This window comes from Malus sylvestris, chromosome 10, assembly GCF_916048215.2.
Source record: "Malus sylvestris chromosome 10, drMalSylv7.2, whole genome shotgun sequence".
NCBI lineage: Eukaryota > Viridiplantae > Streptophyta > Magnoliopsida > Rosales > Rosaceae > Malus > Malus sylvestris.
Window position 1 is genome coordinate 41452095 of NC_062269.1, and position 19441 is coordinate 41471535.

Consider the following 19441-nt stretch of genomic DNA (forward strand, 5'->3'; position numbering starts at 1 on the left):
GTGGGCAAAACTTTTGATCTAGCAGAAGTTTTTTTTTAAGGTATCAATCGGTGACTTTGTCATGACAATCGCTCTTTCGGAAGTCGGAAAGACTCACAAAATCATATGATAAAATTTTGTGATAATACTTGTTGGACTACTGGCGCGAACACAATGGTCTCTGACCAAGACCAGAAACCAATTCGAATTTGGAAGAGATTCACATAGACTATTGCTATCCGGGAATAGATTTCTTTCTATGTTAGCTAGCAGGGGCAGGCTCTCCTATGGTAATTCCCGCTAGCATTCATCTTGAATCAGGATCAAACTCTCCATGAGATTCATAATTGCATTATGTATAACTTCCTTGAAAAACGTCCGCTAACGCCCACATGATAAGATCTTTTTTAGATCAGGCCGAGCCCTTAAAGTAGTTAAATTTGTGATAAACCCTGTTAGTAATAGGTCCTATTGAAATTCCATCTTACTTACGGACCGATCTACAATCACCTATTCTTTTTTGAGATTTTTCATGCTATGGCACTTTCTAGCATAGACCATTTCGTTTTAGTGATTTCTTCCACCAAGACACCCTCCTAATTTTGAAAAAGCCCTCAACTGGGGAAGAAAGCCATGATTACCAATGAAGTTGGTTTCAAAAGATAAAACTTCCAACCAGCATCCCCATTTGCATTTCTAGCTTTAATTTTCTTGTCTTCAATGATTATCATTAGCAACAGTGTGTCTTGAGAAATGTTTTTTATTTTTATTTTTTTTGAACAAATGATGTTATCTACACTAAAGGGTGGGGTAATGGATTAAGCCTCACAATGAGCTAACAATAATGTGGTTGAAATTCACCTTTGGCGATAATCAAACCCAAAGTCTCACTTACCAGTGAAGAAGAATATCATTAGACCGTAATACTAAGTGTCTTGAAGAATGTTAGAAAAGTTAATAAGCAACAGTTACAAAGAGGGATGTTGGCCTTATAGATACTAGTAAAGTGTGTATGAACACATTTTTTTAGAAAGTGAGAAGGAGAGAGGGAGAGTGGGAGGTTTTTGTTTTTGGTTTTTATTTTATTTTATTTTATTTTTAAATATTGGAGGTATTTTAACATCACCTGTAGGTGAGGCTTCAATAAAAAAACAGTAAAATTTGAACCGGTGAAATTACATTATTGCCCATTATTTTTTTTTGTGTAATAGAAGACTAAGTAGTCTTTTCACCATCTTTTGATTAATAAAGAGTGTCATTAATTAATAAAGATATATAGGCCCTTTATGCAAAGGGATCCCCTTTTTTTTTTCAAAAAATGGGGATTAGGTGTGGGGCTCACTCTACATCGAACTTTAACAATCCGAACGTCTATTTTGTAAGTCTCGATTCATAGATCATCCTTGCAAAAATTCAATTCAATCCAAAACTATTTGCCTATTTAATTATCAAGATAAATTTTCATTGTTTCTTATATAACAAGGTATTCGTTAATTTCTTTGAACCTAATTAGATGTCTTAAACATTCTGATTTGACTAATATTTTGCAAGGATGATCTACGAAGTGCAACTTGAAAAATATAAGGTTCAGATCGTTAAAATTTGATGTAGTGTGAACCCCTCAACTAATCCACATTTTATAAGAAAAATGGGGATCCCTTCCATTAAAAATTTCCTATATATATATATCAACAAATAAAATAACTCAGGGTAATTTTCTATTTCTTTAATTCAGGTCAAATTTTCCATTTATTGTGGGACGTGAAAATTACATCAGATGAAAAAAAAATGAAATTGATAGATAGATAGTTAAACATTTAAGAAACAAGAAATATTCACCTCAAGAAACCCGAAATATAGAGAAGAGACTAGTAACCTCAAATTAGAATTAAATAATAGTTTTGGGCAAGTGGTCATTTACTAAAGTGATGGAAATGTGTTAAATCCTTGCATGACAGTGTGAGTTCGAACTCTGTCGATGGTTAATCTAACATCTTATCTAACAAAATCTATCGTTTAACAAAAAAAAAAAAAAATTTGATTTCTATAATAAACTTATGTTTGATTAGAAGTACCATAGAAAATGTATCATTGGTATTCCTCTCCACCTTTAGTGTATAATAATATATATAGTATGTATTAAAAAATTAAATTAATTTTTTTTATAATTCACTTCCGATTGTTTAAATATTGTGTACTTTATCTATAAAGAAAATATTAAAAAAGAGTCATCAAATTGGTAATGTGGCGTACGTCAACATTGTGTACATAGTTTTTTGATATTTGTGCGAGAATTTTAACATTTTGTATAGCCTTTAATTTAGAACAATTTTATAGTTATATATCTGTAATATTACAAGCCGAACTTGAACCAGAGCCAAGCGTTACTCGGTTTGTTGGGGAAAAAAATTCGTTTGTTGGATGTGCCTTTAATATGGCTAAAAACGCTTTTAATGAAAATGTTTATGAGTTTCAAAAGCACTTTAAGTACTTTTCTAGAATTTACTTGCATTTTTTCTAAGGATTAGTTCTAAAAACATTTTCATCAAAAATACTTTCAATTGTTTTAAAAGTATATCCAAACGAGCCATATATTGATTCAATTTATTACTTATACTCTAAATTATTATTGAACGATATGATTAATTATCTTCAAATCCAATGGTTAATTAGTATCAAACTGTTGATGAAACTACAAAACAAGCTTTACATGATACTGAATATATATAGAAAACCCAGAAGAAATACATCGAGTGCTGGCTGAGGGAGTGAAAAACTGAGAGGGTTGAAATCTAGGGCAGCTAATAAAGCTGTAATTCATATTTCACCACACTCCCCTATAAAAAATTTAGAACATGAGGATGATGAGAGGCCAAACCCTTGTCAAATATTCACTCTCTCTCTCTCATGCATGCTGAGCAGCATTTACATCTCTCCCTCCCGCCATAAATGCAATCGCACCCTCTCAATACGCTCTGCATTAACTCCTTCGCTGTCACATCCTCTCCACCTGGTCCTCTTTCTTCCCCCCTTCCCCTCAAAGTCTCTCTCTCTCTCTCTCTCTCTCTCTCTCTCTCTCTCGTTTGCTATTTCGATTCTATCTCCCCTTTTTTCTCGTCCGTTCTCTTTCTGTCTCTCCTTCAATCTTCATCACCGCATTCTTCTTAAACCCACAACTCTTCCACTCCTACCCACGACCGTCTCGAAGGGAACAGACAGTTCTTTGTTCCCTCATAGCCTAGAGCTCAAAGGGTCAGCTGCTTTGACCTTCAAGTCCCCCTTTTTGTTTTCTACGCAAATCCTTCCGTTAATTTTAGAGAGAGAGAAGGAGCACTGTGTGGCATTGGGAAAACCGAGATTTGGTTAAGTTGGGCGTTACAATCTTAGTTTAGTGTGTTTGACTCATTAACTACTAGCCAGTCAATTAGCACGCAAGAGCAAAAAGGCTAAGGACTGTTTGAAGGCCAAATTAAACTGTAGTGATACAGTCAGTCATTTCTTTCCCTTCTTACTTGTAATAATCCAGTCAATTAGGGTTTTTTTTCTCAGACACCGCCAGAGAATCCATTAAAATTTTCAACCACAACCACCCCACAAAGAGTCAAAACCCCCACACAGAACTCCACACCCAGAAACCACCTCTTACCTCTTCAGAGTCAAAGAGGAGAGAGAAAGAGATGGAGGGTGTGTAGTCTAGGGTTTATTTGGAGAGTGAGATATATTTATATGGTGGTCGGACAAAAGCTTCCGGCAAGAGGTAGATGTACGAAAACTCTCGGCTAATCTTCTCAGGTCAGTTTAGCTTTCTTTTCTATATATTCCGGGGGATAATATATATCCGTATATATTATTTCTCAACGAAAACATATAAGATTAATATTCTGTAGAATATTTTTCTTTATTATATATTTTCCTTGTGGTCATTTAGGTTGCCTGATTTTGGGTAATTTAAATTTTCTACATACATGTATTTGTAGGTGTATAAGAGTGTATTTTGGTTTTGGGTTATTTAAGGGATGCATTTAAAGCAAAATCTTTTGGTTGAAACGGTAAATCTTCTGAATATTTTGCAGTAAAAAAAAACTGTATATCTTCTTGGAGAGGGAATGGGGGAGACTTGTACGTATGTAGAATCGTAGATACATGTTTACAGATTTATCTTGTACAGATTTATCTTACACATCAAATACAGATCACTTGCCCTATTAAATTATATTACCATTTATTATTCTCTCAGATTTATCTTTGGTATTTCTTATTATTCTTTAATCTCTCTCCTCCCAAATTTATTTTCTTTCCTGATTTTCTCTCTATGGATTGGGTCGAAGTACTGGAAGAAAAGGTTATTTCTCTTTTTAATTATTTTCCCCCATTATTTTTAATCTATATATATTTATATATATTATCAACTACATTAGGAGTGTCTTAATTCTAAACCTCGCTCTTAGTTTTGGTCTGAGTTCTTTAAGATGTTTATCAGTGCGGTGCCCTTGATTTATTTATAAACGAATATAAATTGACCCATATTATTTTGTCTTGGCAGATTGAAATTAAGACAAGAGAGACAGGTATTTAGCTAGAACAAGAATCCTAAATTCTAGGGATTTGGAAGGCGAAAAAAATGCTTCAGCCAAGCATGTTCGAGAATCACATCCTAGATCATATGACGACGAGCAGTACCCACAAAACCTCAGATAGTACTGGCCGACTGCTGGACGATGACTTCGAGACTAAATCCGGCACCGAAACGACTATGGACGCTCCTTCCGGTGACGAGCAAGATCCCAACGCCACCGGCCCGCGCCCCAAAAGAAAACGTTACCATCGTCACACCCAGCGCCAAATTCAGGAGATGGAAGCGTAAGTCCTTATTTTTCTTGTTTGTCTTGGTTTTAGGGTTTTTCAGATCACGAACTTCATTGTGAATATAACATATATATCGATCGAATATTTTTTTTTATAGATTCTTCAAGGACTGTCCTCACCCAGATGACAAGCAAAGGAAGGAGCTGAGTCGTGAACTAGGGTTAGAGCCTTTGCAAGTCAAATTCTGGTTCCAAAACAAGCGCACCCAAATGAAGGTAACGCATATATTCCACCACCACACACACGCACACAAACATACATATGAATTGTACGTATATGTAGAAAAATCAATTGGATATGTATGCACTTTATGCGTTTCCATAAATCATTTCGTTCCAAATTAATATTCCACTTATGAGAAAATTTATCCTTTATTCTCTTTGAGAGTTTTGACTTTATACTAGTCATTAAGAACTTTAATTATATGCGACCTCTATGCACACATTAAGCTCTCGAATAACTTGGCCCTATTTAACTCCTTTTTTAATTGGTTTGATTACTTTGTGTATCAATTTTGACATTATGTATTACTCTTAGGCCCAACATGAACGCCATGAGAATTCAATTTTGAAATCTGAGAACGACAAGCTTCGTGCCGAGAACAATAGGTACAAGGAAGCCCTTGCCAATGCCACATGCCCCAACTGTGGAGGACCAGCTGCGATTGGGGAGATGTCATTTGATGAGCAACATTTGAGGATTGAAAATGCTCGTTTACATGAAGAGGTGACCATTACTATAAAACATACAACACCTCTTTCTCGTTATTATAATTGATCTAGCCTATTGAGTTTTGTTCAAATGGTTTCACAGATTGATAAGATATCTTCGATTGCTGCCAAATATGTTGGGAAGCCTTTGACGAGCTCATTTTCCTCTCACATGCCATCTCATGTGCCTTCCGGCCGCTCCCTTGATCTTGGGGTTGGCAGTTTTGGTACTCAGCCAGGCTTCGTAGGAGAAATGTATGGATCATCTACTGATCTTCTCAGGTCGGTTTCAGTGCTCACTGAGGCTGATAAGCCGATGATCGTTGAGCTTGCCGTTGCAGCCATGGAAGAACTAATTAGAATGGCCGAGGCTGGAGACCCTTTATGGGTTCCTGGTGACCATAACTCAATTCACCAAGAGATTTTAAACGAAGACGAGTACTTGAGGACATTTCCGAGGGGGATTGGCCCTAAACCATTGGGCTTAAAGTCTGAGGCTTCAAGAGAAACAGCATTGGTCATCATGAATCATGTTAACCTTGTTGAGATTCTCATGGATGTGGTAATTAACACACATATTTGAACATTAAGTAAATGAACTTTGGATTTAATAGGACTCTCTGAATTTAACACAAACATGATGTCTTTCAGAATCAATGGTCTACCGTCTTTTGTGGTATTGTCTCAAGAGCAATGACCCTTGATATCCTATCAACTGGAGTAGCTGGAAACTACAATGGAGCCTTGCAAGTGGTATGTACACAAAACACAAATTAATTTGAATTTAGAATGGATTAAAGCATTTACTGAAGTTAACAAATATGATGTAATTCATATGTAGATGACTGCTGAGTTTCAAGTACCCTCACCACTCGTTCCAACCCGTGAGAATTACTTTGTAAGGTACTGTAAGCAGAATGTTGATGGAACTTGGGCAGTCGTTGATGTTTCTTTGGACAACCTACGCCAAAGTCCAGTTTCAAGAAGTCGAAGAAGGCCATCCGGCTGCTTAATACAAGAATTGCAAAATGGCTACTCCAAGGTCTATAAATTAAGTCTTTCACTAGCTAGCTCTTCTAAGCTCATTATAGTTCATGCTTTTTTTCTTTCACTAGTTAACATTGTTCTCTCAACTAATTCGCACATTCGTGATTTTTACGTATGATTGTTTAGGTTATATGGGTGGAACATGTTGAAGTGGATGATAGTGCTGTTCACAACATATACAGACCACTAGTCAATTCTGGTCTTGCCTTTGGAGCTAAGCGTTGGGTGGCTACACTTGATAGACAGTGCCAACGTCTTGCGAGTTCCATGGCCAGTAACATTCCTGCTGGAGAGCTTTGTGGTACACATTAATCTTAATTTACTTTTTTGGTAATTAGTTTTCCCTTAATATCAAAGTAATGGGTTTGAATTGTTGTCTTATATTACAGTGATAACTAGTGCTGAAGGGAGGAAAAGTATGTTGAAGCTGGCACAAAGATTGGTGATGAGCTTCTGTACCGGTGTTGGTGCTTCTACTGCACATGCATGGACTACATTATCAGCAACGGGTTCAGATGATGTGAGGGTCATGACCCGAAAAAGTATGGACGATCCTGGCAGGCCTCCTGGGATTGTTCTAAGTGCTGCAACTTCCTTCTGGATTCCTGTTCCTCCCAAGAGAGTTTTCGATTTCCTGCGGGATGAAAACTCTCGTAGTGAGGTACATATTGCATGTCAATATATGTACATATATATCTCTGATATATTAGGGCATTGGCATCACAGATATAAATCTGATATATTAGGGCACTGCTACGTATAGCATATGTGTAAACATGCATATTTAATTTATGGCATATAATTTTCAGTGGGATATACTTTCAAACGGTGGGCTAGTTCAAGAGATGGCACACATAGCTAATGGTCGTGATCCAGGCAACTGTGTCTCCCTACTTCGCGTAAATGTAAGTCTCGATCAAAATATATGCATGCGTTATATTGTCAGATTGTGAACAACTGACTAGCTAGGTTAGTTCTTGCATGAATGTACTCCCAAATCACAGTGAATATTCTATTCACCATAGTCTTTAAACACTAGACCAAGCTAATTAATGGGGGAACAATTCATGTTTTGTAGAGTGCAAATTCAAGCCAAAGCAATATGCTGATACTTCAGGAAAGCTGCACTGATTCAACCGGGTCATACGTGATTTATGCACCAGTTGATATCGTGGCCATGAATGTCGTGTTAAGTGGTGGAGACCCAGATTATGTAGCACTTCTGCCCTCAGGTTTTGCCATCCTTCCAGATGGACCTGCTGGGTCCGCAGGAGGAGGAAACCTTGATGTTGGCTCTGGTGGGTCTCTACTCACAGTAGCATTTCAGATCTTGGTTGATTCAGTTCCTACTGCCAAACTATCTCTGGGATCTGTGGCTACTGTTAACAATCTAATTAAGTGCACGGTTGAGCGTATTAGAGCCGCGGTTACATGTGAACAAAATCCATGACAACTAAAAAGCCTAAATACATGGTGAGCTCACTTAATTACTAATTAGTATTTTGGTTTTTTAATTTTTTCACTAGACTTATTATTATTTTCTTCTTCTGTCTTTTTTCTTTGGCAGTTGGAAAGAGGTAGAAGAAGAAAGCAAGAATGGTGGGTTTACTTCGAAATTGTGGGTTACCAAAGGGAAAAAGTCAAGAGCGCACCTTATAATATCGGATATATCCTTATCTTGTGGTGTTTTGGCGATATTTAGGAAACCCTAAAGCAAATCACCACCCCACAAGGGTAGTGGGTTCGGGTATTGACTTCCCCTAAACAAAGAGGAAAGTATGCTCAAGACTTTGTTAATTGTTAGCTATCTATGAAAAGTTTGGAATAACTCTGTTCACCTTTAATTACTGTTTGGGTCTAGGGATTAGGGATAGGGTTATTAGGGCTAGGGTTCACCGCAGGTTCGTTTATGCCTGTCTAAGCTTCTTTTCCCTACTCTTGTTTATGTTTAAGAGAGGCGTTTAGTTGGAGTACTTTTGAAATCACATTAACAATGCTTCCAGTTTCAACTGTTTGTAGCTTTCAAAGTACTTTTTGTTTATTTGGTAATTAGTTATCATATTTTTAGGAAAGAGGAGTAGGTCTTGTTACATGCACTCCAATACTTGAAGCCTGACGAGTTAAAAATTATAGATTTGATTCTTGGCAAATTAATCTCAATATGATCAATCAATACTGTAACTTTGAGTTTATCGAAATATATGGTGAAGTTTTTCAGTTAACATATGTTTTATCTTAAATCACTTATTCACAAAATTCTCTTTGTCAACCAAAAGAGAGTTAAAAGAACAAATTAACCTTGTTAACAAAACTAAAGAACAATAACCAAAATAAAAGTTATGTTCAAAATAAGAAATTACACAAAATAATTTTACTGTTTTTTAAGATATGAACAACCTATTTAATAAAAAAATTATTTGAAAGTCGTGGCAATCCTTCTTTGTAAATTTTATTTTCAAAATTTTATAAACGCATACATATATATAATATTGCTAGTTTAGGTTCGATTATCGCCAAAGGCAAAGTTGAACCATATTATTATGGCAGGTTCATTGTAGCCTACTCCCTCAACCCCTGAGTGTAGATACTATATATCGTTTGTTCAAAATATTTTTTTTTTTTGTATAAATCAGGATTCTCTCCGCTTCCCCATCCCTCCCCCTCACCTTCTATCCCCTCTTCTCACACTTTTCTCTTTGTCTTTCTCTATAAAAAAAATACAAAATATTGACATAACTTAATCGTAATCGTTCAAATAGGAAAAAACTGAAGGAGAATGATTTGGAGGTGAGAATTCTACTCTTATTTTACATTGCGAATGTATATGGTGAAAAAATATGTTTATTTTCTGAAAAAATAAACTCATTGGAACTTGGAATAGGGTGAGTGTTGGATTATTGAAAAAAAATTAGTGGTACAACATTCTTGGCTGTATGTTGGATTATTACAACAACAAAAAAAAACAGAAAAAAGGTTCTTGGTTGTTTGTAAAAATAAATAAATAAATCAATTGTCAATTTGACCCTAAGTCAACGTCCAGCTTCTGGAATTTTGAAAAAAATGCCAAGGTCCATCATTGTTCGTCCAAATTTAGTTTAGCCTAGCACTATTATTCTAACATGCAGCCTTTTGATGCCAGAACTTTGAGGATATAATGGTTAGTATTGAGAATCTCTACTCCATCCGTCCCAAGATATTATACACACTCACCTCGACTTTTATGGGAAACCAGAAGACGAAATTTATGGTTTTATCCACGGTTGTTGAGATTTCATTCAATTTGTAGCAGAAAATTGCAAGGGCCTCCTTGAAATATAGAGGTGGTGTTAATTGCTATCTTGTGGTTGTGGTACTAGTTCTAGAGGAATCGCTTGTATTTTATATTCCAATGCCCCATTCGACGCTGCGAGCGAATTAAAGTCATCCCCAGACTTGCAATTACCTACTGATGAATTAATAATCACTAGTACAAAAATATGTTTGCGCGACGGAAACTTTGCGCGACGCTACAAAGAAACCGTCGCGCAAACATACTTTGCGCAACGACACTTTGAGCGACGCCAGGCTTCGTCGCGCAAAGATGTTTTGCGCAACGTAGGTACCCCTGCGTCGCTCAAGGCCGTTTTGCGCGACGCCAGGCTTCGTCGCACAAAGTTTTGGCGCCAAATCAAGATAATTTACCACTTTTTTCCTAATTTTGCGCGACGCTGGTGCACATACGTCACGCAAAGATGTTTTGCGCGACGTAGGCATCCCTGCGTCGCGCAAAACAGCTTTGAGCGATGTATGTCTTTGTCGCGTGAAGCTGTTTTGCGCGACGTAGGGGTACCTACGTCGCGCCAATATTTTTTTTTTTTTGGGCCTATCTTTTGGGGTTCTTGCATTGCCTTTTTCTTTTGTTGTATCCACTTGTGTAAATGTTTTAAATTGACGATCGAATTAATTCATTGTATTCATATAGGGTTAAGGAATGTAGCTGTAAAAAATCATCAAAATCGGAGTTAAAATAACCGTTAAATCGTGATTTTTCATTTATCGCCGTCGAAAAGGTTTGTCCCATTACTTGATATCTGAATATTTTTTTTTTACAATTTTTAGCATATGCGATCTCGAAACATGTACAAACAAGTTTGACGGTTGGATCGTTGAAACTAATTTCGTACAATGCGTTTCCCATCAAAACAATAGATTCACTAACACTTAGAGTTTATTTATACTTTCATTAAGTATAATATAAAATTTTGTGGTATTCACTTTTGTAAATGTTTTAATTCGTTGATCGAATTAGTTCATAAGCAAAAGGGAAATACATATTTAAAAAAAACAAAAAAAAAAGAAAAACAAAGGCTTTGCGCGACGTAGGTACCCTTGCGTCGCGCAAAACATCTTTGCGCGACGTAGGCCTATGTCGCGCAAAACATCTTTGCGCGACGTAGGCCTATGTCGCGCAAAGCGTTTTTTTTTTTTTTGGGCCTTTTGCTTTTCTTTTGGGGTTCTTACATTGTCTTTTTCTTTTCGTTTATAACCGTCGAAAAGTTTTGTCCCGTTACTTGATCTTTGAATGTTTTTTTTTTGTGATTTTTGGCGTATGCGATCTCGAAACATATACAAACAAGTTTGACGGTTGGATCGTTGAAACTAGTTTTGTACAATGTGTATCCCATCAAAACAATAGATTCACTAACACTTAGAGTTTATTTATATTTTCATTAACTATAACATAAGATTTGTGGTATCCACTTGTGTAAATGTTTTAAATTGACGATCGAATTAGTTCATTGTATTCATATAGGATCAAGGAGTGTAGCTGTAAAAAATCATCAAAATCGGAGTTACAATAACCGTTAAATCGTGATTTTTCGTTTATAACCGTCGAAAAGTTTTGTCCCGTTACTTGATCTCTGAATGTTTGTTTTTTACGATTTTTGGCGTATGCGATCTCGAAGCAAAAGGGAAATACATATTTAAAAAAAACAAAAAAAAAAGAAAAACAAAGGCTTTGCGCGACGTAGGTACCCTTGCGTCGCGCAAAACATCTTTGCGCGACGTAGGCCTACGTGTATCTCATCAAAACAATAGCATTCATTGGTTAAACAAAGTCTTTTTACATTAAGTTACATATTAAAAAAAAAACACTTAAAAAAAAAACATAAAAGTAAAAATATTTTACAATGATGTGTAAACTAATAACATTCATTGGTCAGGTGGTGCTTTAGTAGTCGGCGGAGCTTCAGCAGTCGGCGGGGCCACAGAAGGAGGAGGCAACAGAGGTTGATCAGTTGGAGCTTCACTACGCGGTGCCGCTCCTGAAGACGAAGGCAGATGCTGTTGGAACAAACCCACAAACCTCCGATGATCAAGTAAAATTTGACCATCAGTGTCCTGCATCTGGTCAATTTTCCTCTTCATGTTGGTGGCATAGCTGTGTGCGAGCTTGTGCAACTCTTTATTCTCATGCTTGAGCCCTCTAATCTCTTGCTTGAGACTCATCACTTCAGCCGCCAACGATTCAACTTGACGGGTTCGGGCAAATAGGCGTTGGGCCATGTTGGACACGGAACCTGCACACTGCACACTGAGAGCCAGAGACTCCTTGACAGCCAATTCATCAGACCGCCTTGAAAGCAGTCTATTATCTTTAGGAGTGACAAGGTTCCGGGCCACCACCGCAGCTGTCATATCATTCTTCATCACCGAAGCCCCAACGGTAAGGGGACCAGTAGGGGATATGAAAGATGGGCGCCATATGTTGTCTGGTGAAGGCGGAGCTGCCTCTTCACCAATGTTCAAGTCAAAACGACGATCGGAAGGGCCAGACATTTTCTGAAGGTGTTGAGAAAGAAGAGATCGGACAGATTCAGATTACAGGAGGGAGCTCAAGTGTGTTGTGGAAAAAAATTAACGCCTCTATAAAAAGAAGAAATCAAAGAGGCGCTCCTCAGAAATCGAAGAGGCGTCCTCTCGCAAGTTGGGCTTGCTCACAAACCACCGATTCCAGATATCGAAGAGTGTCAGCTTTCTCAAAAGTTGGGCTTGCTCACAAACCACCGATTCCAGATATCAAAGAGTGTCAGCTTTCTCAAAAGTTGGGCTTGCTCACAAACCACCGATTCCAGATATCGAAGAGTGTCAGCTTTCTCAGCCTCAGCAACCGTCACACGCAAACTCAGCTTTGCGAAAATCACGGAAAATTTATCGAAGCATCGATCTCAGATAACAAAGATGCGCATGTCTCTCTCAGCCTCGTCAGCACTTGTCACATGCAGAGAAAGCTTTGCGGAAATCACGGGTAGTTTGTCGAAGCGCCGATTCCAACATAATTACTTTCTTAAAAGCCGAAGCGTCACCGCTTTCGAAAACCGAAATTCCTATATATGTCGACCTCCCTCCTCCACGGACAGACAAACCTGCAAAAATGCTCAACAATTTCTCGCATTCGAGAAGGCACTCTCAACATAACCTCTCGAAATACTCAGCTTTATTTCCCCCCGATAAGACCTCAGCAAATAAGCCACACCAAGAACAAGAGTATCTCATATCATCAGGGTCGAAAGCAAGAGTATCCCATATCATGCTTTCTCCCTGTCTTTGTCTTTGTCTTTGTCTTTCTCCCTATCTTTGTCTTTGCCTGGAACTTTTGCTCTCTTGTACTCATTCTTAACTGTTGTCAAGGTCACGAATTCCACCAGCAAATACCTCATGATAGTGGATCAGATATTGGCAAATACCTCAACAGCAAGAGTATCCCATATCATCAGGGTTGATTGTACTCTAGATTTGATGGACTTGTTTTGACCCTCAAATTCTTGAGTCAACTCACTAAGGCGTTGTGAACTACACGTGCCGATTTACCACTCTTGAATCAAATCCTTAAAGATCAAGCCACCAACGGTCCTTGAAGATATCACAAGCCCGATTCAAGATCAAGTGTTCACCACCCTGAATCAAATCCAGTTCAAGAATAAGCCTGTGGAAAGATACTTCTTCAAAAGCAAAAGTATTTCATATCATCTATTCTCCATTTGCTTCTCCTTATCCTTGGTGTTATTTACGACACAAGGAGAAGGAGAACAAGAAATGATTAGAAAAGTTCCAGAATTAAACAACCGAACCTTAGGGTTATGATGGAGCTATTTTTTTATTTTTTCTGGGCTGCTCCACTAGTTCCACCAATCTGCAAACCAAAAACAAGCTGGCAACAATTGAACTAAACTTCTGCTGCCTTTCAAATTTCTTTAATTCTAAAGGAGGTACTTTTCTATGATATGCTCTGAAAGTGATACAGTGGCTCACTTGCTTGCCATCATTCTTAAAGCACGCCTAGTTAAATCTGCTATATTCCACTCGGTCTCTCTCTTCCCTCTCGCCCATCTGCAAACAAATTTCCCTTTCCCCCTTTTTTCCTCCTAACAAATTTCTCAAAAATTTGGGCAGTTTTCTCCACATATTTTCACTAACTTTCTCAATTCGGTAAATCCGGTTTCTGGGAAGAATTGCTGGCGTTTTTGGGCAGTTTTCGTCTCAGGTAATGATCTCTGTGAACCTTAAAAGCATATTTCATATTTCCAGAACTGGGTTTTTTGGGCAGTTTCCATTTCATATTTCCAGAACTAGTTCCAGTGATGGAGCCATTTCATATATATATAGCCAGAAGTTTAATTTCCATGATCAATGTAAGACCACTCCAAAAATTGTAAACAATATCAACTCAGAAGTTTAGAGATCTCGTATCCAAATGTTCCTTTTCGATAAATATAAAAACAGCTTACGACGGACCACAAACTTTATAATTTTCTAGCTTGTAGGTGGTCTTCAATTTCCATTTTAGTCAATAGCTATATATTGAACATACACATATATACACTATTAAAGGTACAGAAGAAAGTGTGTTTGTATATCTATGCTGAAATTTGTCTTAGGGTTTAGAAAATTTATCCGAGTAGCATATAACATAGATAGTGATGATCTGAATTACAATATCGAATTTTTATGTGCATATATAAATGAATGGCTTTCTGCTTGTCCTTCCTCAATTTTTGGAGACTTTTCCACTAATTATGCAAGAACATTATCAAAGCAAGTGATGTTTAAATTGTCCCTTAAATTATGTGGTGTTTTCCACTAAGCAAAGATTTCGGGTCCCAAAGTACTCTTTAATCTTTTATTTTGATGAGTACTACTTTTGGTGATTAGAGTGCACGCATTAGCATTAGCACCCGCATTAGCACCCGCATTAGCATTTTAATCAAATGTTAAACTGATCAATTTAATTGTTTACTTTATTTTTCGGAAGTATAATCTAATATCACCCGCATTAGCATTTTTCACAAAGTCAAAGGATAGAAAAGTTTGGCAACTAGTATAATCTAATATCACCCGCATTAGCATTTTTGAATAATCTTGTATTGATATTATTGCTCTAATTACTTATATTACTTTGGTTGCTAATTTATTAGTTTCAAATGCAAGAAGGGATTAGTTTCTAATGTTATATTTTTATGGTTTATAAAGTGTATAGATGTCGCATTTGATCACTCGTCGCACTAAGTGGTTTTGCGCGACGAAGGTTTACGTCGCACTAAGTGGTTTTGCGCGACGAAGACCTACGTCGTGCTAAGTGGTTTTGCGCGACGAAGGTTTACGTCGCGCTAAGTGGTTTTGCGAGACGAAGACCTACGTCGCGCAAAGTGGTTTTGCGCGACGAAGACCTACGTCGCGCTAAGTGGTTTTGCGAGACGAAGACCTACGTCGCGCAAAGTGGTTTTGCGCGACGTCATATATTGTATAATTAAATACTTTTTCTTGGTTTATTAATTATTGTTTAGAATTAAATTACAATATTTATTAAAAATTAAATAAAAAATTTCTTTGCCCCAAATAAAAAAAAAAGAAAAAATTGCACGACGTAGAGCGTCGTAAACCTTCGTCGCCCGAAGTGGTTTTGCGCGACGCAAACCTACGTCGTGCTAAGTGGTTTTGCGCGACGAAGGTTTACGTCGCGCGAAGTGGTTTTGCGCGACATAGACCTACGTCGTGCTAAGTGGTTTTGCGCGACGAAGGTTTACGTCGCGCTAAGTGGTTTTGCGAGACGAAGACCTACGTCGCGGAAAGTGGTTTTGCGCGACGAAGACCTACGTCGCTCTAAGTGGTTTTGCGAGACGAAGACCTACGTCGCGCAAAGTGGTTTTGCGCGACGTCATATATTGTATAATTAAATACTTTTTCTTGGTTTATTAATTATTGTTTAGAATTAAATTACAATATTTATTAAAAATTAAATAAAAAATTTCTTTGCCCCAAATAAAAAAAAAAGAAAAAATTGCACGACGTAGAGCGTCGTAAACCTTCGTCGCCCGAAGTGGTTTTGCGCGACGCAAACCTATGTCGCGCTAATTGACTTTTGCGCGACGAAGGTTTACGTCGCGCGAAGTGGTTTTGCGCAACATAGACCTACGTCGTGCTAAGTGGTTTTGCGCGACGAAGGTTTACGTCGCGCGAAGTGGTTTTGCGCGACATAGACCTACGTCGTGCTAAGTGGTTTTGCGCGACAAAGGTTTACGTCGCACTAAGTGGTTTTGCGCGACGAAGACCTACGTCGTGCTAAGTGGTTTTGCGCGACGAAGGTTTACGTCGCGCTAAGTGGTTTTGCGAGACGAAGACCTACGTCGTGCTAAGTGGTTTTGCGCGACGAAGGTTTACGTCGCGCGAAGTGGTTTTGCGCGACATAGATTGCGCAACATAGACCTACGTCGTGCTAAGTGGTTTTGCGCGACGAAGGTTTACGTCGCGCGAAGTGGTTTTGCGCGACATAGACCTACGTCGTGCTAAGTGGTTTTGCGCGACGAAGGTTTACGTCGCACTAAGTGGTTTTGCGCGACGAAGACCTACGTCGTGCTAAGTGGTTTTGCGCGACGAAGGTTTACGTCGCGCTAAGTGGTTTTGCGAGACGAAGACCTACGTCGCGCAAAGTGGTTTTGCATTTTTGAATAATCTTGTATTGATATTATTGCTCTAATTACTTATATTACTTTGGTTGCTAATTTATTAGTTTCAAATGCAAGAAGGGATTAGTTTCTAATGTTATATTTTTATGGTTTATAAAGTGTATAGATGTCGCATTTGATCACTCGTCGCACTAAGTGGTTTTGCGCGACGAAGGTTTACGTCGCACTAAGTGGTTTTGCGCGACGAAGGTTTACGTCGCGCTAAGTGGTTTTGCGAGACGAAGACCTACGTCGCGGAAAGTGGTTTTGCGCGACGAAGACCTACGTCGCTCTAAGTGGTTTTGCGAGACGAAGACCTACGTCGCGCAAAGTGGTTTTGCGCGACGTCATATATTGTATAATTAAATACTTTTTCTTGGTTTATTAATTATTGTTTAGAATTAAATTACAATATTTATTAAAAATTAAATAAAAAATTTCTTTGCCCCAAATAAAAAAAAAAAGAAAAAATTGCACGACGTAGAGCGTCGTAAACCTTCGTCGCCCGAAGTGGTTTTGCGCGACGCAAAACTATGTCGCGCTAATTGACTTTTGCGCGACGAAGGTTTACGTCGCGCGAAGTGGTTTTGCGCAACATAGACCTACGTCGTGCTAAGTGGTTTTGCGCGACGAAGGTTTACGTCGCGCGAAGTGGTTTTGCGCGACATAGACCTACGTCGTGCTAAGTGGTTTTGCGCGACGAAGGTTTACGTCGCACTAAGTGGTTTTGCGCGACGAAGACCTACGTCGTGCTAAGTGGTTTTGCGCGACGAAGGTTTACGTCGCGCTAAGTGGTTTTGCGAGACGAAGACCTACGTCGCGCAAAGTGGTTTTGCGCGACGTATGTCACTTCTGCGTCGCGCAAACCCTTCCTTCACTGCCTTGACGCGACGGTCGGTGCGCGACGCGGGTTCGTTGTCCTACGTTTTGCACGACGTTTTTTTGACTTTGCGCGACGAAGGTCCTACATCGCCCAAAGCCTTTTTTGTACTAGTGAGAAACTTTGCTGCAAGCTTCCTATTCAATATATATATATATATATATATATATATATATATATATATGTGACTCATATATATACACGCGCATGTGTGTATATATGGTACTTAGACCTAACAGAGATATGACGCAAAACAGAACGCAGTGACATTCTAAGATTCATGCAGCCGACCCCACTTCCTGGGATAAGGCTTGGTTGTTGTTGTCGTTGTTGTTGTTGTTGTTATATGCATGAATACAAGGAATTACTTTAAAATTCAGAGTTTTTAGGACTTCCACGTTCCGAACGTGTTTGAAGTTCTTCTAACCACAAATGTCTTTGAAGAAAATGATGCAATCTTAGATTATATTTGATGACCAAGCAAGTTAAATATCTCCAAACAAACTATTCTAATCAGTATTGCAACAAAGGGCGGAACTAAGAAATTTCGTAAAGGTGGGCTATAACTATAGTGGCCTACGTTTTCCAGAGATTGGTGGACTGATTTTCACTAGCCAAAGTGAATTTCATTAAAATTAACACTAAATTCTTACAATTCTAAATTTTTGCACTCGACTGCAGCCTACCCTAGTTTAAAGGTGGCTCCGCCGTTGTTCGCAACAACACCTCTAACTCTAGCTAAGTGTGTGCTGTTTCAAGTGTGATTTCTATGCATAAGTGTGTGCTGTTTCAAGTGTGATTTCTATGTTATGCATGACAATGCATATATCAATTGAAACATATTAGTAAGGTGCTCTTTTAATTTATGAATTAATTCTTCGATTGAAACATATTTTCTTAGATTTCTTGTTTTTTTTGGTGTCATCGTGTTTTCGAGTGGTTAGGGACTACATGATACCAATTGATGCAAGCAACATATAATTTCAAAAAGAAAAGCAGTATCAAATTTTCATGGTAGATATAAGCTATGCTTGTTGCACAATTTTATATAAGATTTAACTTTTTTGTGTGATGTTAGTACTTTGTACAGTCATATATACAGTAATAAAGATCTCTGCTCCCTTCCAGTGTTAATTAAAAAAGATGGTTGTGAAGTACAGTATCTATTTATTCATGCAATAATATCTTTTGCTCCCAGAAATTTATAGCGTGTAGAAGAAAGAATATACATCGCTTTAAAGAAGGCCAATGAAAAACAAACCATACATGTACCTTATATTTTGAGCAGTGGCAGAGAATTATAACAACTGCATGAAAATTGCAGACACTAAATTGTGTTAGCTTTAATTTCTTCTTCTTCTTCTTCTTATCCTTCTCTTTTCTGTTGCCTTCGTTCTTGTTATATATTCTAATTAGGGAAGGTACAGAAGTAGATGGTGGTTAGAGAGAGAGAGATGTGTACGTACAGTTGTGGGTTTATTGGGAGGAGTGGTACCGGTTAGATTTTGCTCTGGTGCTTTTACTGCTGTGACTGTGAAAGAATTACAGTGAGTGGTGGTTCTAGTTATTTACTTCTTTAATCATTTATGTGGATATATATTTGTGTGTGTCCGTGTTGTACGGTGTATAGATGTATATACATGACTATTACAACTAGAAACAGTAGAAACTATTGGTTGAGAAGGAGTTCTTGAACCAGTAAATTAAGCAACGTCTTATCTCGGGTTCTATTTAGATGGAGTATTGAACGTAAGGATTTGCATTTCGGGTTCTATTAGTATTTGAACGTAAGGATTTGCATTTGACTACAAGGCTAAATTTGCTGTTGGCTCGAGTTTATTAATTTGTAGGGATTAGTTGTAATTAGTGGGATACAGTTTTTATTTAGCATTTTTCTACTGTAATTAGGATTAGCAGTTATTGTTTTCCTTACTGTAATTAGGATTTTTCTACTATATATTTGCCTCCTATGAGGG

General features: G+C 37.9%; 1 protein-coding gene across 2 annotated transcripts; it reads left to right on the forward strand.

The window, feature by feature from the left end:
- The first annotated feature begins 3000 nt into the window (after positions 1–3000).
- On the forward strand, positions 3001–8674 carry LOC126586321 (homeobox-leucine zipper protein MERISTEM L1-like). 2 transcript variants are annotated; one of them, XM_050251133.1, is made up of 12 exons: positions 3001–3771; positions 4523–4839; positions 4943–5060; positions 5383–5571; positions 5659–6117; positions 6207–6308; positions 6397–6597; positions 6729–6903; positions 6992–7263; positions 7412–7507; positions 7681–8075; positions 8170–8674. In XM_050251133.1, exons 2-11 carry the CDS (start codon positions 4601–4603, stop codon positions 8050–8052), a joined length of 2223 nt encoding a protein of 740 aa, XP_050107090.1. In that variant the 5' UTR covers positions 3001–3771; positions 4523–4600; the 3' UTR covers positions 8053–8075; positions 8170–8674. The 2 variants fall into 2 exon arrangements, with proteins under 2 accessions (XP_050107090.1, XP_050107091.1); XM_050251134.1 differs by lacking the exon at positions 3001–3771 and adding an exon at positions 4199–4321.
- The last annotated feature ends 10767 nt before the right edge of the window (positions 8675–19441 follow it).